The sequence below is a fragment of the Candoia aspera genome, chromosome 5 (genome assembly GCF_035149785.1).
Source record: "Candoia aspera isolate rCanAsp1 chromosome 5, rCanAsp1.hap2, whole genome shotgun sequence".
Lineage (NCBI taxonomy): Eukaryota > Metazoa > Chordata > Lepidosauria > Squamata > Boidae > Candoia > Candoia aspera.
This window is the reverse complement of record NC_086157.1, coordinates 86,496,367-86,519,512: the sequence shown is the minus strand read 5'-3', so window position 1 is coordinate 86,519,512 and position 23,146 is coordinate 86,496,367. Positions and strand designations below refer to the sequence as shown.

Genomic DNA, 23,146 nt, shown 5'->3' with positions numbered 1-23,146 from the left:
ATGATGTGGTCATGCAAATGCTGCCAAAAATATCAGTTTAAAATAGTATTGAGAGTTTATTAAAAGCATACAACAGCAAAAAGTCACATAGCAGTGTTAGGCTTAAAGAAAGAAATTAGGTCATACTGGGAACAAATTAAAATTGGATAGAGCCAGCACAAGAAGGCAAATATGGAGCGAGAATTGCCAGATGTACAAGCTGGGTTTAGAAAAGGCAGAGGAACTAGGGACCAAATTGCCAATATCCGATGGATAATGGAAAAGGCCAGGGAGTTTCAGAAAAACATCTATTTCTGTTTTACTGACTATTCTAAAGCCTTTGACTGTGTGGACCATAACAAATTGTGGCAAGTTCTTAGTGGTATGGGGATACCAAGTCATCTTGTCTGCCTCCTGAAGAATCTGTATAACGACCAAGTAGCAACAGTAAGAACAGACCACGGAACAACGGACTGGTTTAAGACTGGGAAAGGAGTACAGCAGGGCTGTATACTCTCACCCTACCTATTCAACTTGTATGCAGAACAAATCATGCGACGTGCTGGGCTTGAGGAATCCAAGGCTGGAGTTAAAATCGCTGGAAGAAACATTAACAATCTCAGATATGCAGATGATACCACTTTGATGGCTGAAAGCGAAGAGGAACTGAGGAACCTTATGATGAAGGTGAAAGAAGAAAGTGCAAAAGCTGGCTTGCAGCTAAACCTCAAAAAAACCAAGATTATGGCAACCAGCTTGATTGATAACTGGCAAATAGAGGGAGAAAATGTAGAAGCAGTGAAAGACTTTGTATTTCTAGGTGCAAAGATTACTGCAGATGCTGACTGCAGTCAGGAAATCAGAAGACGTGTAATCCTTGGGAGAAGAGCAATGACCAATCTCGATAAAATAGTTAAGAGCAGAGACATCACACTGACAACAAAGGTCCACATAGTTAAAGCAATGGTGTTCCCCGTAGTAACATATGGCTGCGAGAGCTGGACCATAAGGAAGGCTGAGAGAAGGAAGATAGATGCTTTTGAACTGTGGTGTTGGAGGAAAATTCTGAGAGTGCCTTGGACTGCAAGAAAATCAAACCAGTCCATCCTCCAGGAAATAAAGCCAGACTGCTCACTTGAGGGAATGATATTAAAGGCCAAACTGAAATACTTTGGCCACATAATGAGAAGACAGGACAGCCTGGAGAAGATGCTGATGCTAGGGAGAGTGGAGGGCAAAAGGAAAAGGGGCCGACCAAGGGCAAGGTGGATGGATGATATTCTAGAGGTGACGGACCCATCCCTGGGGGAGCTGGGGGTGTTGACGACCGACAGGAAGCTCTGGCGTGGGCTGGTCCATGAAGTCACGAAGAGTCAGAAGCGACTGAACGAATAAACAACAACATAGAAAATAAAACTGGACTCTAATATCATTCTATTTAGGTACTTGCTGTACCTAGAAATTCCAGTGAGTTAAGTTCCTGCCTGTACCTTGAATGTTGGGAGTTTAGATTCCAGGTCCCCCTCACCAGCCCTGCTCCCCAGCCAGCTGCTGCTCCAAGGGAAAATTCAAAAGAAAAAATTTTTGGTCAACTACCCTCCCCAGCTTTTCTTACTTGGCCTATAAAGCTATTATGGGTGTTTTCTGATATGTCAGGACTCTAGGAACGTCTGTTGTTAGAGGTGCCCATTACAGCCACACATGCAAATAGACTCTTTAAGAATGTATGGAAACAACATTCTATTAATGCACTAAGTCATGTGGACATTGCTGCATGTCGGCTGCCAAAGGCTGAACTGGCCTCAGTGTCATTCACGTGAATTAACAGGACCAGGACAACCTGAAGAATCCATAGTCATGTATCTTAGAAATGAATTTGCTTTGGATCAGCATCCCCCTGCTTATGTTTGTGACTGATACTTTGGGTGACAATTGTCATTCCTGCCCATTTGGTTAGATTGGCTAGGGCATATGGGATCTATAGTTAAAAACATTTGGAAGGTACCACATTGCAGATTTTGACATCCCTGCTGTAGATTCTGTTTAGTTTCCAGTGAGGCTTCTTAAATTTATAAAACCATATAATTTATAAAACCATATCCTGTGGGAAATGAATTGTTCACTAGCAAGAGAGAACTTTTCTCTTCCTTTTGTACCAAAGTCACATGACAGTCCCAATTCTGTTTTTTATTGTACTGATTTCCATTGCTGTTTTGTATTGTTGTTCTCTCACTTCCCGCCTTTTTAAAAAAGAAGACTTGATATTTGTATAAAATTAGATTGTCTTTCTAAACAGAACGGAGTCATATGGTAAACATATATTCTATCATGTTAGCTTCTTAAACTGGTGGATGCACTTCAGTAACACAAATGTTCATATGCACATTTTCAAAACCACTTATACAGCATACATTTCTAAATAACATTCTGCAACAGTGGAACCCCTCTGTTTCTGGCTGATGACCACCAGATGGCAGGAATTCTAGATCTCTCTGGTGCCATCAATTGGTTGCCTAGATATTTGCAGGCCACTTACAGTAGTCTAAATTGTTATTCATAATTTCAGAAGCTAGGAAGGTATAAACAATCAGGAAACCTGTAGCCTTTGTACAACCAGTTGAATAATTTGCAAATAAAGGGCCTAATATGAAAAGAAAACTCAACAATTTTAAATGGTTTATTATAAAAATCTCTTAATGCCTGTTACTCCTGTAGCCACATACAGGATATGTTTGGCCACAAAGAAAATTTGGCCAGAAGGCATAGTGCTTGTTAAATGGTGCAGATTTCCAACACCGAGCTGCTTCTTTGTCACACTGGCAGATTATTTTTTGACATCTGTTGAAGTAGAGCACAAAAACAAAATAGACTGGCTTATCTATAATGCTGGCATTTATTAAGACATACAGTATGACTCCTTAAAAGATTCAGGATTCTTGTGTTTGAAACGTTTTTTTGAACACCTCAAAATGGTTAAAATGAAAACAATACTGCTTACAGGACACTTTGGATACAAAATTTAAAAAAAATGATTGGGGGCTAAAGCATTGAGTGTATGTAACAAGCATGTATTAGTCCACTATATCTTGCATTGCATAATGTCTAATTCCTATATCAATGTATATGTTAAAATGAAGCACTGTTATGCTCTGTGTGTTCATTTTTGCTTGTTAAGTCCTATCTCACACATACTTTTTCAAAGCAAACATTTCTCTTGGCCTCTGTGAAAACTCAGCTTGGAATGTAAGAATCAAGAGAGTCATTGAGGAGAAAAGTGTCTCAGCAACAGGTGACTCCAAAAATTTTTGGAGAGTAAACTTCTGATTATTATGAAATATAAAAAAGAAAACACCTCTTTCACTAAGTGGGCAAAGGATTTTTACGCTTGCTGCTCTTCTGAACTCTGAGGTAAAACTGTAATTTTAAAGAAGTCCACAGTCATGTTACTCTATTGTGGTGGTTGGTGATCAAGAACTGCCCTTTATGTTGGGAAGTGTCCAAGGGCAAGGGCCACAGTAGGCAGGGTGCTGAACAGGGCTGGGGTTTTGTAGAGTTTTCAGGAACAGTTTGGGGTTGTTGTTTTTTAAAGTTCTGTTAAACCTATTTTGAAGTGTGCCCTACAGTTTCAATGTGTTACCAGCCTCAAAGAAGCAGAAAATTATATCCACTACTTTTAGCCATTACAGTCCAGTGATGACTACAATGGATGGCCTACAGCCCTGAGACCACTGGATTTTGTCCACCTGTGTTTTATCAATTACAGCATATAAAAATCTGTAGCAATTCCAACCCTGTTTACATATTTTACATATTTACATATTAAGATTTCTGTCCAGAACTTTACCCTTCCATCTTCAAACTAACCATAGACCTTGGGAAACTGACAGTATGCTGCAAACAGTTTGATTAAAACTACATGGCATAAGTTAGCACAAGAAAGTATATACCTGTATTCAAAAAAAAAGAAAAAAGAAACAGCAATGCATAAGTAGAATAATTAACAATATTGCCATTTTTCTCACTGCTAGTCTCCACAGAAATATTGAAAGTGTTTTAAGTCAAGGTCATATGTGTGAACCTTTTATTATTTTACATCCTTTTATACTTTCCAGGCTGCTAGTGGCTTAGACAAAAGGACTGGCATGTCTCAGCACCAGGCTTAACAAAATGGAAAAAACAAAATGTTACTTTTGCTAGGCATAACACAGCGGTACAATACTGTTGTTGGTCAAACGTCATTAGACTCACTCACTGAAAATATCCAACATCAAAATAAACACCCTTTTACAATAAATCATTTTAGCCTCTCTGAGAAAAGGTAAATAAAAATAATGCCATTAAAGTTGTACCTTACCACATACCACAGTGTTGTCCTGACAAGTCCACTTATATCTCTCTGTTATGGGATTACAGCCTTGTTGTTCTGCAAAGTCGTAACAGCAGTCATGTCTATGGCAGCACCTTTCAGCAACAGAGACTGGTTAATACCATTGATGTGAGCCACTGAAGATCTAGCAAAATGTACAGCAGTGTGAAACTCTAGCTGCACAGTGCTCTGGTGTATGAGACATTATCAAGTACTGTCACATACTTCCATAAAGCTCATCATACTCTGAATATTTTAATCACTCCTCTGAACTCAGTTTCTCAGAAAACACAGCATCAATGGTTTGATGCTCATAAATACACATTGTGCATACATGTAGGGGAAAAACATTAAACGTAATACATCACAATGAATACATCTCTAGTCCCACTGCAACAAGAGATCACACAGTCATGCCTTTTCTTCTATTGCTTTCTCAATTTAGCAACACTATAATGTCATCCAGCATAATAAAGGACAGGGTTTGTACTAATCATATCATGTTACCATTCTGAGTGCTCATAACTATTTTGTTACTTGCTTTCCTTTTTCTTTTGCTATCACATCATACTATTTTTTTCCAGATATTCCTGTCTCAAAGTAAATCTGACCTTATTTAAAATTTATTAAACAGAGTAGGATTAATCCTGTTGAAGAACATAATGGAAAAGTGAACTTATTAGAGAGACAAGTGATTTACGTACCAATCTGTTTCATCCTTAGGCCATCCACTACCTCCTGGACCACAATAGCATCCATAACCTAGATAGGCCAGAGAAAATCGGCTTGTGCCACATTTTATGGTTCCATATAATTCAAGGAGTCCTCTTTTGTTCACATAATGGTTTTTTCCAAGAATACCATTCCATACTGTAAAGGCAGAAATTAGATTTTACTGCATTTGAGTAGCTCCCAAAAATAGTTGCTTTGTTTCTTTTTACATAATCTGTTTCTCAGTCAATGTATAAATCAGATCTGTGTTTGGCTGGAGTGTTGGGCAGTTGTTAGAAAGGAGAGGAAGTTTAGATTAAGCTTTGGGCTTGTCTGAACTTGCCTGAGGCTTCTCTGAGGTTGTCTTAACCATAGCATTCAATCGATAAATCAAAGTAAATAAATATTAATTATGAGTATTTAAAACAACCATACTTGAAATAATGCTTTAGTGTGACAGTTAAATGTGGAGCAACAGAAGAACAGAAAAGGTGTATTAGACATAGAAAAGGGGGAAATTATAAATAATGAGAATGGAAGTCCCAATCAACAGCTTGCTTCATCCTCAACTTCCATTGGCATATGGTCCCCACCAGATGTCGTGAGGAAATGCAGCCTGTTCAGAAAGTAAATTGCCCATCCATGTCCTTGATATTGCTCAAGGATGCAAGCAAGCCTGCATACAGAAAGATGCATACCAACATTGCTATTTTGGAGACACTAACTTTCTTTTTTCCAAGGAATAACTTTCAACAAACTCCCTTCCTGCACTAGCTGGTGAAAGATGCATAGGACTTTCAAGGGAGTCATTAGAGGCTATATGAATGTGTCTGTCTGTCTCAGAACATTTGCTATGAACTATGTGTATTCTTTATTTTAGCCTGCACAGTTGTAAAGGAATATGAAAACTAAAACTATGTTGGGAGTGCAGCAGACGAATAGGAAACGAAATTTGAATTCTATTCAAACCAGGAGGTTGAAAGGTTAGCCTCTCCACATATGTGGAGAGGCTAACCTTTCAACCTCCTGGTTTGAATAGAATTCTTTGAGGTTTATCAGCGCACATTTTCAAAACAAAATCAAAACTCCAAACTCCAAACTGAAGAATTGTTTTAAAATTGACTTGCTTTTGTTTTCCAGGACATTCCTTAACTACCAAATACGCATGCCTGAAAATGTAATAGTCTCTTTTTATTACATGGTATTCAACCTTAATTTTTAAAACTAAAGACAAATACGTGACTCTGTGGTAAGAAGAAAATAAAAACCTTAGCAGCAATTGCAACATCTGAGTCATAACAGGCAGCCACACACCATTTACAGAAACAGTCTACTTCTACACATCTTAAGGCATATAAAATATTACTCAATTATAGGTAGCAGAATTGCTCAAAAGTCACGGAGAAAAAAACTCTACCTCACTGATAGAAAAATACATATGTACATATATGTGTATATATACCAAATCTCAAAGCCTAGAAAGATCTTCCTGTAGAAGTTTATTAAAAGAATTATATCAACATCAAGATAGACATTGTGATAAAGTATTAATACTGAATTCAGTCTGGGAATATTTACAGATTGCAAATCACAGCTTTTGGCCTTCAAAGAATTAAAAAGAAACTAGGGCTGAATTTCATCTTTTTTTTTTACTAATTCCTGCCACACATCAGTTAAATTCAAAACTGAGTATCATTTCAAAATGGTTTCAGTCACATTTTATATACTAAGTGTGATTTGCACAATTGACTATTGTGATAATATTTATTCAGAAAGGCAGTATTTCTGAAATCTTAGACAAGATTAAGAATGCACAGAAGGCCCTGTGTTTTCTCTTACCTGGAAAGGTTATTAAATAGTCTGTTAGAAAAATGCCTGGAATTTGTGGTGAATTATATGGGTTCTTATCGTCTTAGCTTTCGTAGCTCTGGAATTTGCACTGATATATTTTAAGGTACATTAATGTAGGAATTTTCAGATAATTTAAAATACTTTGTGCTAATGGTCTTACAAGGTTTATTTATCTGCATGCAACTTCTAGATCATAGAACCAGTGCCTCTACTGTCTTGACTGCATCTACTGTCATTTTTTAAATCAGCAAACTTTCTCTGCTGACACTTGTTCACTTCAGCCTATATATAAAATAAACTTTTCTGCAGAAACATCACTGTAGGAGGATGGGAAAAGAGGTAAAATGATATTTAGAGAGACACACACATAGACAAAAACGGTGGGAGGGTATTCAGCTATGAGAATTATATCTGCTGTTGTGCTGAAAGACCTATTGAACTAGTTCCATCAAAGCAGTTTTAATTGTCTAATAAAGTCTACACTTAATTGCAATGTTTAGATGTGAAGCCCGCTTAACTGGAATAAGTACATTCATCAAGTAACGAGTCTTTATCTCACCTTGCAAGTTTTCACACTTACAAATACAACAAACAATGAAAAGTCCTTATCATTTATTTGCTCAAACAAGTTATCATGAAACCATTAAGTGTTTTTCATGACTGAGGACAATATGAAAAAAGTGTGCTACTCACCTGTCCATGTCATTCTTGCTTCACTTGAACACAGTAATAGAAAGCTCAGGTAATACACCTTTGGCATTAAGTGGGGAAAACAGGAGGAGAAAAAGGTTGGTGTTCCTGTGAGGCCAGCATCTACCATCATTCGACATTTCATTTGCACTCACCTGCCTGAAACAGCAGCAATGTCACCAGCCGGTATTCCATGCGGAGGTCAACTCAATATGACCCTACCCTGTCTGCCCACTTACGGACTGTTTAGATTCTCCCTGTAGTTCTGCTGTCAAACTGAGCCAAGAAGTGGGTGTGCATAAACAATCTTACTGGATGCTCCTTTACAGTCTACTCTCAGAGCTAAATATATGAATCTATAGTTAAATTTGTGAAGCTTCCGAGCAAAAAGAGCTCACTATTCAGAAGCTGAAGGAAGGCCAGTTCTCTGAGGCCAGGGCTTCTATTTGCGGGTTGTTCCTTTGAGCAGGGCTTGATAAAAAGGAATTTGAATCTGCTAGACAGGTTGAGGTATTGCTGCCACAAAGCTGGGGTTCTTTTCCTAAGCTTTTGCTTACAGTCCCCAACTGACCTCACCATTTGTTTCACAGCTCTGACTATTAAAGATTTACTTCTGTAACAGGTACTGGCAGCTTTTGAACTAAAGAACTACTAAAACTAAAGCTCCTTTCTCTTAATGCTGGAGACTTCAGCAAGCTAGTTAAAGTGAAAATTGTAGTTCAAATCTGGTAATATTAGGGTTCCCAATATATTGTCTGTGGGCCCAAGCATGCCCTGGGGGCTCCTTGCAACACAACATTTTTTTGTTTGGGACTTTCCTTCCACTATGACAGCCATTTTGTGAATGGGCAAGCCTGCCCCCATGACAGACATAACTCTCACCCTCAAAGGTCCATATGTGCTTATTGGCCAAAATGAGAGAGAGAGAGAGAAAAAAAAATCTGAGTTAATAAATGTTCATTGTAATCCTCTGAAATCTCACTCCTTTAGGGACACATTGTTATTTTAAATTACTGATGTCATACCAAGTACAGATGCCCAACTACTGTAGGAGATGTATAAACAGGTTTTATTGCTAGACAAAAGCAATGTACAAAATACAAAATGCACTTAAGAGTTGAATAATCAGCTGAGATCTCCATTCACATGGAACTTATTTGAATGATACAAATTGCAAAATAGCTAAAAGCAATTAGCGTGGTAACTATCTAAAATATCAGTGCTCAAATTCAAGCTCAGAAATGTCTTGTCTACCAAATGTCAAGGATAATAGTGGCCATTGTTGTCACACTTGCTTATAAATTTTAAAAGACTACCTGGTCAGAAGGATGGTCCAGATAGTCTAATTTTCTTTCATTCTTTTTTTATGTACATACAGTAGATGAGACTGAATGTTCCAATCTCATTTGTCTTGCAACAAAGCTGAGACCATACATCTCCATCTACCCTTTGGAACCATGTATCAAGAGCAAGCTATTTCTAATCTATGACTTTTAGTATTCTTCAAATTGAATGATTAATTGTTTTATTATTTAAATGATCATGGATTTATCATACAAATGGAAAGGGAAAATGCAGTTTTAAAACTGGCACTCTTCTGATTCTGTCCTATTTTAGTAATCTTCACAGTAGCATAAATAGCTTAACAGAATTTCAAAAGCAAATTTTTTTAGGGTTGGATGTGAAAACAGTCAGTAAGTAACCTGTCAAATTATTATTTTGTGAGTCTTTACTGGCAGCAGCCAATCTATTTACACACACCTCCTCCAACTCCTCATAAAACTATCCTAAACTCTGTCTTGGAGCACACTGACAGCAGAGGATCCAAGGTATTTTATACCGTGTCACCAGCAAGCAGAGTTGAGTAAAATCTGTATCTTCCCTTCTCTATATGTGTGTTTTAAGTCCCTCCTCCTCCTCCTTCTCTCCCACCTTGCAAGCGTTGGAAGAAAAATTATTTAGACTGGGGGAAAGCAATGGTCAAGGATGGGCGTGTGTGTATGTTCCTATATGTACAAAACAAAACTGGGAACTCCTGTCATGAGTTAATCCCAAGTACAAAATTATGCCTTTCCTTGTGTAATTTAGAATGTGACATGTATAGGTTGAGATGCAAAACCATTTGTTATATGAGGTTAACTCATATCAAAACTAAGGCCATAGGAAAATAAAAATGGAATGTTTATTCCAAAAGGCAAAGGATTTCATTCTTGAAATAATAAGCAATTGTACAAATGAGGGTGTGGATATACCTAAATATATTAATTCATGTTGAGATTTAAAGTACAAAAATCGCCTTTCATTTTACAGTATTGGCAATCACGTCCTTGATGTGCAACTGATTTTCCCTTGTACTTCTTTCAAATGTATTAGAAAAATACTGTAAAAGAACCAGGTACTCTGGAAGTATAGAAAAACCTTATTTTTTCTTCCATTTCTAGAAGTAGGAAAAACAAATATTAGAGGCCATTTAAAGACTAAACTTGGTATAAACTTTGAATTTTGGAATTCTGTCATTACCATGAAGATTCAAGGGAAACATATAAGTAAAGAGTTGGTGCTATGCAACACAGAACAACTGCATTTACAGGACATCATGACTTCAGCAGGAGTTAAATGTTGTTTCAGCTACAAACTGACAACAAAACATGCATATTCATGTGATTACTATATACTTTAATATATAGATTTATATAATTTTATCACCCAGTTCTAAGAGACACAGCAGTTAAATTATTTAAAACATTAATAATTAAAGGCAACTGGGGTAAAAGGGAGGAAGATAAACTTGTCAAAGGAGAATCCAAACCCAAAGCTTTAGAGTCCTCAGTGTAGCATCCCGGAGTGCCAATGTGCCCCTATTACTGTCCATCACACTCCCTGCTCCACTTGAACTCTTGTATTTTAAAATAACATCATCATCATCATCATCATCATCATCATCATCATCATCATCATCACGAAACTGGTGTACGTCAATGAAAAATACCAGTCTTCAACAACATCTATATTTCCAAGAATATCTCTGGGTTCTAAATGAGCCCTGCAGTCTTTCTCTTGAATTTTTTTTTAAAAAGACAATATAAACTAAACTCAGAAAGGAAAAGAAAAATAAAGAAAGAAAGAATAGAAAGTGCAAAAGAAAAGAAAAGAAAGAGGAAAAAAGAAATATTTAAAGAAGCGACTTCTGATCTTCATCACAACAAGTACAAACTTAGTAGTTCTTCACCCCCTACAGTCTTTCTCAGAAAATAAAAATGATTATTAACTACAAGCCAGTTCTGCTCAAGCAAAATGGTATTCTAGTAAAACAACATTTGGTAACTGGTTATGTCCCTCACGGCAAAGAAACTTGCCTCCCCCAGCATTGCCATGTGCTCTCAAAATTCCCAACATGCTCACCAGCCTCAAAAGTTGGGATCTCTGAATTAGATGCAATAAGAAAAAGACAATGAAGAAAAGAGAGAGAAATATACAACTTTTAAAACACACACATGCGCATACACACAACGGAGAATTCTTAGGGGTAGAATGGACAGAGCAAAAGCAGACTGGAAGATGAGGCAGAAGAAGAGTTAGGCCTGCTTACTGTGCATTGAATGCTACTTGGAAGCCACTGTAAGAAGTGAACTGGTTACCTAGTAACCTCTGTCTGCATCCTTCTGCCTTCTAGAACTGTTCCTGTGAATGGACTGTGAGGAGCAAATAACATGATATATAAATATTGCAAAAAATAAAGTACTAAGAACAAAATATTGAAGGTAGGAGGATACACTCTGTTTTTTTTATCATCTCACATTCAAAATAGTGATCTTACATTATAAGAAATGAGAGGGTGACTGAATGTTAGGAAAGTGAGTATCTCAGATGGTGGTTTTTCTACTCCTCTTGGGCTACCATGCCATGATCAGTTACATGATGTTCTGTAAACTAGTACAGCTACAATGCACATTCCCAAAACCTCTGACTCACTCCACCCTGAGAAAACAGATGTGCATGTTCTCACCCTCATTTAAGGATTTGATGAAACTCACATTACAAGTTCATCCTGCATTGTTAATGCAGGATGAACTTGTAATGCAAGTTCATCCTGCAGTTAATGCTTCATTCACTTAGCCCAGTGTTTCTCAACCTTAGCAAATTTAACATGTCTGGACTTCAATTCCCAGAACTCCCCAGCCAGCATAGCTAGCTGGGTAGTTCTGGGAGTTGAAGTCCAAACATCTTAAAGTTGCTAAGGTTGAGAAACACTGACCTAGCGAAAGGGAATGCCCTCAAAAGCAAATTTGCTGGCATATTACTCACTCAGGATTTGCTGGATTAACATACTTCAGGGCTTGCTAGAATGCCATTGTCAGGGTCAGTCTCGCTCCGAATAAGACACGGACTCACTTAATAGGGATTAAGGATTTCCGGTTTATTGAAACGGTTCTGACAGAAAGAAAAACGGGAATGGGGGTGCGGTGGTGAGGCGCCCTGTTTATACCCTCTTGCGGGGTCCCGTGCTCCTCCACCCTTCATTGTCCCCAGTCCCCCTTGATGGGTTTCTTGATGGCTGTGTGGGCGTTTTCCCGGTGGCTTTCCTTGTCCTCTTGGTTCAGGTGTGTCCTCCAGGGCACCAGGTGTGGCTTATCACTGCTTATCTGAAGTCCTTCTTTTCAGCTGTATATGATTCCATGGGTGTGGGTGCTTTGGGTGCTTGGTTTAAGCGCTGATTTAATTATCTCCTTCCTCTTTTCCTTAATGATCATGATCCACGTTGTGAGGCTCTTTGTGCCTTGCAACGGGATCATGACAGCCATGTGCAATGCTGATTTGGCACTAAGTGAACAGAAAACTTTAAAGGCTTTTCAGTGCCTTTATTAATAATTTCAAAAAATAATTTTCACTTGTAACCATCCCTCTAGCAGCTTAATGAGGAGAATGCTTTGCAGGTAACCAAATGTATACAAATACTTGTGGACAATGCATGGATGCTGAGTGTGTATGTGTGTATGTAGGGTGGGGACACTTGAAACCTATGTGCATCACTCTTGATGAAGGAAGGAGAAAAGCTGTTTCTTAATTCAAGGAGCAGTGAAAACTCAGTTTGAAACAGAAAGTGAGAATTAATCAGCTGAAGATGTTTTCTGCAAAGTGCAGACTTGCAAGCATTTTGACATCATTCTGAAAGCATTTGAGATCTGCAGTTGGTAAGGAAAATGTGGAGAAATCATGTATTTGGTTTTAAACTATACAGTCAGAAATTTAGCACACAGAAAGGCTGGTAGCACGACAGACCTCAGTGAGGATAGGAGAACTAATTGCCTGAGTAGGTAATCGGCAATGCTAAATATGTTGGGGGTGCTTTAATTTACATTCCTACACTAAACAGTGTTGGATTTCATGGCTTAAATGGCACATTCATCTCTGATTCTTATCTAGAGAGGTAGGTTTCAGACATCCAGTAATACTTCTGCTAGTTTCATTCAAAGCAACGTCTACTTTCCCAGCATGTGCTGATTTATACCAAACTAGGCAGGCATATTTGCCTGTGTTAGCAACAAAACTCGAAACAAATTAGACTCCAACAGTCTTTGAGTTTAGAAATAGAAAAAGACTTCATTTCGCTCTCTCTCTGAGCTTCTACGGTTTGCAAAGCGTGGTGGACTTTCCAGGAGCACGATGCAACGTGTCCAAAAGAAAAGCCACACCATACAATATTTCAAGTTTATTTTTATACATTTTCCTGTCCCGTCGCTCCTCTTTATCCGTTTCCCCATTGGCTGGGTACTCTCAGACTTACAATCTTCCGGCCGCCTTTGTTTTAAACCATTATCATATTAGGTGATGTGTTTAGCCATTGCCCTGATAAGTTTAGCCATTACCAGATGATGAGTTTAGCCGTTGCCATGATAAGTGATGAGTTTAGCCCTTATCATTTGATGAGTTTTCCCCACTATCTCCTCCTGACTTCGTGTTGGTTTAAGTATTTAACATGGCGTTGCTTTTGCTCACTAGCTTGAACTTATTTACACATTAAAATCTTTACCTCTCACACCTGCCATAGCAAAAAGCTAATGCTGTTGTTTTAAGGACCCTTGGTTTGGCACCCCAAATAGAACTCGTTAGTTTCCTGAGAATAGGCATTGCCCCGCCTGCTGTCTGTAGAGAAGCAGCAGAATATAGAGAAAGGCTTAAATCATCAATATCTAAACAACACCCTCTTTATGGCTTACAACCAGCTCCTCAGAGATTAAAATCCAGGAAAAGTTTCCTTAGATCAATGGAAGATTTTGATGAATTTAAAAGTAGAGTGGACCTATGGAAAGCTACAAAGAACCAACACTGGATGGAACCAGTAGATGAGCTGGCACCTGGTTTTGGCAGAAGTTGGGAAGTATGGAAATCGCTGAATAGACTGTGCATAACAAGATCCAGAGATACTCTGAACAAATGGGGCTATCCGGTGGCCTCTGCCCTTTGTGACTGTGGAGATATGCAGACAACAACACATATGTACACTTGTCCTTTGTGCCTGATCAATGCACATTTGAGGACCTCATGACAGCGCGACAGAACGCAATTAATGTAGCCAATTTCTGGGCAAGATCTGTTTAACTGTTATATATTTTAACTTTTAACTTTTATATTTTAAATTCTATGTTTTACAGTATGCCTTATTTAAATTGTGACGCTTTGGACAGGAATAAATAAATAAATAAATAAATAAAATCTCTGATTCTAATGTTAAAAGGTAGAGCTAATTCTAATTCTATACCTCTCTATTGCTTTCAGACAAAAACAACTTTATTACAATTATTTGTCTGATAGCTTATAGAGTAGCCTTTCTCAACTTTTTGACCCTGGAAGAACCCTTGAAATATTTTTTAGCCTCAGGGAATCCCTGTACATTCAGGCTCAAATATAGGCCATAAGTTACAAAATTATTAGATTTGTTTCATGTGTAGGCCTGTATATATCCATTAATGGTGTTCTTAAACTAAAAGTAAAGAATGAAACTTACCTCTTAATGTGAAGTTGCCTGAATCTGAAATAATTTTTTAAATAAATTGTGATCTCCCAGGGAACCCATAGTGACCTCTTGCAGAACCTTAGGGTTCCACAGAACCCTGGTTGAAAAACCCTGTTATAGAGTGTAGCACAAAGTAACTAGGCCTCCTTTATGAACTGGCTACTTGACTTTTAATTGATCACAATTTAGTTCTTATCCTGCCCGTTTTGTAGTGACTTGGGATTGTAGATGTTCCCCAGTGTGGATACGTTCATCGAGATTTTGTGGGAGAATCTCCTCCTATTTCTCCATGAATTCTATTAATGGCTAACTTCTACACTTTTCAAAGCTGTACTATCTATCGCTGGTATAGCTCTCCTAGGAAAGCACCTCAGATTGTAGAAAAAAAAATAGGGAGAAGAAAGTACAGCCCAGCCATTGGCAAACAACCTATAAATCTGCACATTTTGAAGGAAAGGTGGAATTGTTTGTTATAAATACTCCAACTACTATATTTAAATACCATTTTAGAACTCATTTCACAGTTAGGCAGACACACATGCTACAGAGTTTAAGGCAGTTTTTGGTTGCTGAAGACCAGTGATGAAACCCTGACAAAATCTTGTATTCCATTCAGTATTTTGTATATGTATATGGGTGATGATTGTTTTTGTTGTCCTTTTAGGTGTGTCAAAATATTCTGACAGCTCACATAACTATTTTTTATTTGTTTTCTGACAAGTAAAGTAGAAAATTGTGCCTCTGTTTTTTGGAAGTTTTCCACTGAATTTTGCTAACACCATTTAAAAGAAGACCCAGGGTAGTATAGTTATTAAGGCAGACCAGGACCAAGAAGACCAAAGTTCAAGTCGATCCTCAGCTATGAAAGTCAACTGAGTGACTTTGGAGTAGTCACTCTCTCACCCCAATCTACCTTAGCATGTTTGTATGGGGGGAAAATGGAGGAGGAGGTGTTACACATGATACTTTCAGTAACTGAATGACATCATTGGGGTGAAGGGAAGAGCAACAAAACTTTCTGTTCTGTTTGAATACTGACTGTATTGCAGTTTGTGGCATACCTGACTCTGCTGTAGGTTCTCTGTCATCTGGTCTAAAATGCTCTCATTTCAAAGATATATTTGATGTTGCTGAAAGCGGTTTGGCCTTCCCTTCCCAAGTTTCCCTAACCACCTGAAAAGGACTCATGACTTTTCAGTCAAGTAGCAATTCAAAAGGAGAGTATCCTTCAGAGACCTGAGGGACCTCTTGATAGGAAACAGGAAAAATGGGAAACATTTGTCCCAAAATTGTTGCTGAAACAATTTTTGTCAGCATCCATTTAACATTCTGGTTCTGTCATTCCATCAGATCTGGGGGTGCTAGGGAAAAGCTTTGATTCTCTTGATTCCTAAATCTTTATAGCAGTTTATAGTTTGATTAGTGGATTTTTGCCTTAATCTGTAACTATTTCTTCAATAACCACAATCCTAGAAAATAGCTTCACCAAGGGTGAGGCTATTGCCTGTTAACTACTCCTGTGGTTTGTCTGTTTGCCTTCTCACACTTGCAACTGCTTATCTGCTCTTCACATCACTGTATCAGCAGTTCCCAAAGTGTGGTCTGGGGACCCTGAGACCCTTTTAGGGGATCTGTGAAGTCAAATAAATAAATATTTTAAAAGTTCTCAGTTTTAATTTCTAATATAGTAAATGTCAATAGATATAACCCATATAAACCAAAGCTGTTTGAGGCCCTAAATCATTTTTAAGAATATAAAGGGTTCCTGAGACCAAAATGTTTGAGAACCACTGCTCTGCGTAAGAGGGTCACAGCCACACCACCATCTAAAACTGTATTTAATTTAACAGTAACATTTTATGTCTGCTGAATTCCTCTGTGTCATTTTTAGAAGAAACTGATGGGTTCAACTAATCGTTGGAAATGTGATGCTCAAAATGCAATGATCCAAATAATGTGGTTGCTGTGCTTCTGGACAGAATTTGAATTGCTGAGAACCTCCATTCTCCTTCAATTTTACAATGCTGTGAAGAGTTTCTCTCTTTATTTGAACAAGCATTTTATCACCAGGAATCGCAACTGGAGGACTACAGTATTCACAAATTTGGACTGTACTTTTCTTTGTATTGTTAGATAAGATTTAAATATGAACAATTTTGCAATATATTTCTTTGTATGTGTGCACTGTGTACACTGTGTGCATGCGTATTTATTTATGAAATGGTTACTTATTTGCGAGTGTTATGGTTGTAACCAATTTTGATAAGTATAAGATATTCACAATTCCTGGTGAATTCAGGGAGCAGCTAGAATATTTTGGACATATATTTGGACACGAATTTCATATGTCAGTCAGAGTTCTGTCTGGTTGGGGGATTTGAAGTGAATGGGCTCATTTTTAGCAGCTCTAGAGATATTTTGAAATATTTCAGTTCATCTTTCTCCAATGTGATGTTTTCAGCATAAGAAAAGGACTAAAATTTCCTGATACAATCTCTAGTTTGAAGACCACTGTAGCCCATTGCTTAGAAAGGAAAGACTCTGTTTCCACCTAGTGGAAATTAGTGGAAAAGAATTAGACATTGGGTAGAATGTGCTTTACAATGGATTGTGAATTTAGAGCCACTGATCTATGGGAAGTCCTCTGCACACAGTGTTTTAAAAGACAAAAATACTAGGAAAATGTGAATTCTATGCAATACCCATGTAATCTACAAGTATTAAGAACCAAAACAATGATATTTCACTACACCTTCTCCAACTCCATTTTTTAATGTTGCCAAATGTGATGGATGTCATTAACTGTACAGTACTTATGTACATATTACTACATAAAGGAGTACAAGTACTTATATACTTACTGTATATAGTGTAGAGGAATTGTAACTGCCAGCTACAGGGATTTTTTAATATGAAGAATCTCCTATGAAACCTTATCTGGAATGCAACAGCAGAAACTATTCTAAAACACTGCATTAACAAGCAACCCAACAATAATCTAGAGGATAAAATGTTTTCTAAAGTTTCATAAAATGTTTCCTCGAATATCAGTGCTTGGTCTTCAGTTGACTTCCCACTTTCTACATTCATTCATTCCTTGAAAAGTTAAGCAGGGTTAGCTAGATGGGAGCCAACCAAGATATACCAAAGCTCCAAGGTTTGACAGAGAAGTCAAAACACCCAGGAAGAAGCCAGTGGCAACCCACTTCCATATCATTGCCAAGAAAATTGCATGAAATCCTAGCAGTTAAGCTTTACTTGTTTTTACCGATACCTCTCTGCCCAGAGAAAGGCAGTCATACTGTGATACTATGGTATTGACACCTACCCTTGCTCCTGCTGCAGCTAAGCCAGCCTGCACCAACTTGACTCCCTTCAGAAGCACTGAAACTGTAACTGGAGTGGCAATCTCAGCTTCTGGAGGCACCCACTTGGAAATAAGCAGCCCTAGACTATTTGCTTTCTCTATCCTATCATTGGGCTTGGTGTGTGAAACAGACTGGGTGGGGAACAAACAGACTCAGCCCTGAGCTTTTGTTGCATTTTACTGCACACTACAATCCTAGCTTGTTGAATCAATCTCAGTGGACCCTGTCACAGGGTGACTGGGTGTTCTTTCATAGCTGGCTTTGTTCACAGTATGTGCTGAAGGAGGACAGTTGCTTCCCAGAGACAGTGATAGCTAGCGGAGGCTTTTTGGAGGGCCTTAGTGAGAAAAATATGATAAATAAATAAAAATAAATAAAAACAGTACTAAGAGCAGTTTCCAAACTTTTCTGTTTCTAACCTTCTCTACCTCTCTGCCAGGGCTATTCACTAGCAACCACCTGCTCTGTTGGGTGGCTACCAACTCCCCCTATTTTCCCTCCCTCCCCCTCAGTTTCACTGAGAGAGACAGGAAGGAAATTGGCTGTTACTCTGCTGTGTACTCACAACCTCTCTCCTTCCTTTTCCGGACCAGAACAGCTGCCCCTCTAATAGAAGAGAACAGCTGCTCCTCTGCATAGAGGTTACTGGATGCACCTCCCTTGGGTATCCTCCCCAGCCCTCCCCAGCGTGGGGCTTCCCCAAAGGCCCAGGTGTCCATCTGCAGGCAGCCACCTTCCTCTGTTCCCATCCGCCTTGGGCTTTGGGTGAAGCCTCTCGGTTTGGGGCTTCACTTTACTTCTCCCAGGGAAGCCCCTAGCCTTCCTCTCCTCTGGGGCCAGAGGCTCTTTCTGCTTTGATCCTTCAAAGCAGGACAGGCTCAAACGGGGCAACGTGTCTATCGCTCCCCCCACCCCTTTTGCAGCTCAAACGGGCAGCATTTCCTCCAGCAGCTGAAGAGGTGGGTTTCCCTCCAGGGCTGTAGTCCCCATATACTAGGTTTGGCCAATGAGCAGGCTCCCTCCAACTGCCCCACAACAGCCCTGGGTAACAGCCAGGGCAGCCCACCTGCCCTTGTGACAGCACAGCCACCCTGCAAGGCCATACCTGAGTCCCTCACATTTTCTCCCCTCTCCTTCTGCTGACTTGTGCCAGCACAGCCACAACCAGCCTGGCCACAAAACCCAGAGAGATACCACATAACATAGCAGGAGTGTTAAAAACAGACAAAATTGTAATGCCTTTGAGTATTAACAAAGGATATTAAAGGGATGTATGTAATAAAAGGGGGATTATTTACTATTTGCAGTTTCATTTTTACAGAGCGCTTTCTCCAAATTGCTCAAGACAGTATTTCTGTCAACAAAAATACTGCTTTTGTAACTAGTCTCCTGACCCTGGTGTTTCCAGTAAAACCCTCTTGTACAGATTAGATAATTGGCCTGAATCAGTCTACTGCAGGATGAAGGCCTTTTCATGGAAGGTTATGGATTATAATCTATCACGCTGGGCCACTGTGGGTTGGTAGATGGATGTTTTTTGAGTTCCCACCCTAGGGCTGAGGGTGAGTGACTGGCCCAAAGTTATCCATGAACTTACTGTCACATCTCAACCACATATTGAATAACATTTTAATAAATTTAAGTTAAATATTAGATTCTTTCAATCCCTGGCAGTAACATTTCATAATAGAGAAGTCTATTAGTATTAATGGGATGCAGAAAGTTGACAGAAGTTGTATCTTAAAAAGACCCATAACCCAAGCAGTGAGGGGAAGGAAGGATAGTTTAACATGTTTCAGAAATCCAGATCCACTACTGTTAGGAGCTGGATTTCTGTATTTTTAGTATTCACAAAAACTTACTTCCTTACATTTATATATCTATTGTACATGTCTTAGAATATTTTCAGAACCAATCATAAGCAGTTAAGTTACTAAACAATATTCTAAACAGTGGATTGCAAGTTGAGGCCCTTCTCTAGAACTTGACTGTGCTTATTGAATCTTACCTTTATTATAAGCATAGATTTATGCTCCTTAATGCCACATAGTGCCTCAAACAAGATCTATTCATGCATAGGCCGCAGTTGGTAAGAGGAACAGAGAACTTTAAACATTCCTCTGCTGATTTATAAGCCCAGACTTTGTGTGCACTGTGTATAAACATCTATCTCTTTTCTCACACATGTACCTAGTTAGTCTTTCAATTTTTCAGAACAAAAATCCCTTCACTTTGATTCAAGTAACTTACTAACTAGGAGTGATCCAGGAAAAGTGCTAGAGGAGCCCATGGATAAGTTACAAAACTACGTGTGTAAAACACAGTTACTTACAGGGGTAGGCAGAAGATGGTTGCTCTCTGGATAATTTAAAGTAGTCCAACAAGGATTCCATGTGGTTTTCTTGGCAAAAAGAAAACCATGTCGTCAGTCCCAGGTTAGGGACAGATCATTATGGAGAAAATCTATCTATGTGGTTGCTAAGAGTCAGTACCGACTTTATGGCACATAATCAATCAATCAACAAACAAGGAATAGCTTTTTACAAAAGAACTATCCTGGTGGGATAATCAAGTTTATGCCAATAACGACCACATGATCTCTAAAACATATAAAATGTTATTACAAATGAGAATGGTAAATGTACAAATTAAGGAACGTATGACTAAATGGGAGAAAAATTTTGGACATGATATTGAATATGTTTATTGGGAAAGGATGTGGACTAAGGGGTTAAAATTTACACTTAATTATAATTTGAAAGACAATTTTTACAAAATGATGTTCAGGTGGTATATAACTCCAGATAAATTATCTAAAATGTTTAAAAACACTTCAGATATCTGCTGGAAATGTAAAAAGGAAACAGGAACTTTATACCACATGTGGTGGACCTGTGTAAAAGTGAAGAAATTTTGGACATTTATACATATTATTTGTAAAATGTTAGCAGTAGATATTGTTAAAACACTGGAGTTATACTTATTGGGCTTCATGGACAAAGACTTAGAAAAAAATATGGAAAACTTTTATTCTATTTGATTACTGCGGCTCGAACCATCTATGCCTCAAAATGGAAAAAAGAACAAGCCCCATCAGTCGAAGAATAGATAATCAAGTCCCTGGACTTAGCACAGATGGCAAGACTCACTGATCAACTAAACGATAAAAATATGGATGATTTTCAAAATGATTGGGAACCCGTTTTCAAATATGTTGAATTGACGCAAAAAGTTCTTATGGATATATAAAATGTAAATATTATATTAATTATGTAATTCAAATAGAAATATAGATATTAGAGAATTAAGAAAAGAAGATAATATGCTAAGATATTAAGATCCACCGTTTAGATAGTTGGAAATCCTGCTTTTTAAACCTTTTTCTTCTTTTTTTCTTTTCTCTTTCTTTCCCTTTTCCCTCTTCTCTCTTTTGTCTATCTATAAGTAATGGTATTGTAATGTGTTATTGTTGATATGTAAATTTATGTTCAAATTTTTTATCTAATAAAACTAATAAATTTGTGAAATGAAAAAAAACAAAAAAACAAACAAGGAATAGCTTAACAGAATCTAAATGATCCCACAACAAAATACTTGAAAGAATTGTAAAATAAATCAGTTCTGGCCAAGGATGTCTGGAGGGTGGGGGGCAGGTATGAAAAAGTCATTGTCATGAGCACTGAGGGTGAGCAGGAGGGGGCCCCTATCCAGGGGGGAAAACGCATGCGTAGTAGTGAGGAGTTGAGCAGCCATTCAAAGAGACACAGAACAGACCCACCTTGTCTTTTGGGGTTTATCTGTCTGGGTTTTTCCCATGCTTCAGTTTGTTAGGATTTTCTGTCTTATGTAGCAGTAATAAACACTAGAGACCTATTCCTCATCTCAGCGTGGTTCCTGACTGTTAGGACAGCCATGATGGTAACCACGACCATGCAATTGAACCCACATTTTGACTTTTTTGACACCCCCTCCCCCACCATTCTCTCCCTTAGAATAAATTCCTGGGCTTAGAATATTTTAACATTTAAGGTGCCCACAAAGTTAAACAAACAAACAAACAAACAAAAATGCACTCAAATTCTACTGAAATTGAAACAGCACGCTGTGCTAGCTACTTTTAGTCAACTTCAAATATAAGCAACAGTTTTAGTTATACACTTCTAGGCAGAAATACACTCCAGTGCTAAAGAAAACCTGTAATCTTGCAAAAAGCAGTAAAAATATATTACACAGAAAACTTTACAAGGGTTCAATGACAAATAATGCCTCCAATGTAATAAAGTGCCAACAGATGGTAGTACTACTTGTTAGAAGTTCTGACATGCTCTTTAGCATCTGTTCTTTCACTTCAATTGGCAGGAAGTTGCTGTGAGAAAAGGCTGTTTATGATTTGTGAAATAGAAACCCGAAATTAGTACTCATCAGTGTGCTTTAAGCAACACATCATGATTGAATTTTTGACTGCTGAAGGAGTCCTTCCAATATTGCACAGCCTTATTTTCTATGGTTTTGAGGGAAAATAAAAATTCTTAACTTGCATAGAAAATAAATGTTTAACATCCAAGGACTTCCAATATTCATATAATATTCTGAGCTTTTTCTAAAGAAACTGCCCCTTCCTGTTCTGCCTACATTCACTATATTTAAATGAATGTAAACCTGTTCTAGAACACAGCAAAGCAATATTTATCCAAGACATGTTCTCATGCTTAGACCATAATTCCTTTGTGCCTCAGGCTAGAGGTGTTTAAACAATGAAAATTATTAATCTCATCTACTTTGGAGTAAAGGAGGATAAACTTCTGACAATGAAAAGCACACAGTGGGTTTCAACTAATAAAAATAAGAGGCCAATGTAATATTCTTTGCTATAAATTCAGTTCAAACTCAAAAAACTTTTTATCAATAATCTTGGTTTTTCTCTAAACAGCTAAATGAGGTTGCCACTCATTTACTATGAGAGCCAGACACTTGTCTGCAAGGTAAATCAAATTTTCCCAGAGTGCAAACTGCAACAGCATGCTCTCTTTGCCCTCAGAGTACTTGCAGAGCCAACTGTTGTATTAAAGATGTCTGTGAAAATGTATTTGAAACATATGAATAACATTTAATTCTTTCATGAGAAGGTATAATTCCGTCTTTCCCTTTTCCTCCCACACTGTCTTA

At 38.1% G+C, this 23,146-nt stretch overlaps 1 protein-coding gene across 1 annotated transcript; it reads right to left on the bottom strand.

The window, feature by feature from the left end:
- Positions 1 to 2,068: 2,068 nt before the first annotated feature.
- On the bottom strand, positions 2,069 to 7,792 carry LOC134498566 (phospholipase A2-like). The gene is made up of 4 exons (XM_063304724.1): positions 7,753 to 7,792; positions 5,050 to 5,230; positions 4,334 to 4,440; positions 2,069 to 2,857 (listed from the first exon to the last, which is right to left on the bottom strand). The coding sequence occupies exons 1-4, from the start codon at positions 7,790 to 7,792 to the stop codon at positions 2,673 to 2,675; spliced, it is 513 nt and encodes a 170-aa protein (XP_063160794.1). The 3' UTR covers positions 2,069 to 2,672.
- Between the last annotated feature and the right edge of the window lie 15,354 nt (positions 7,793 to 23,146).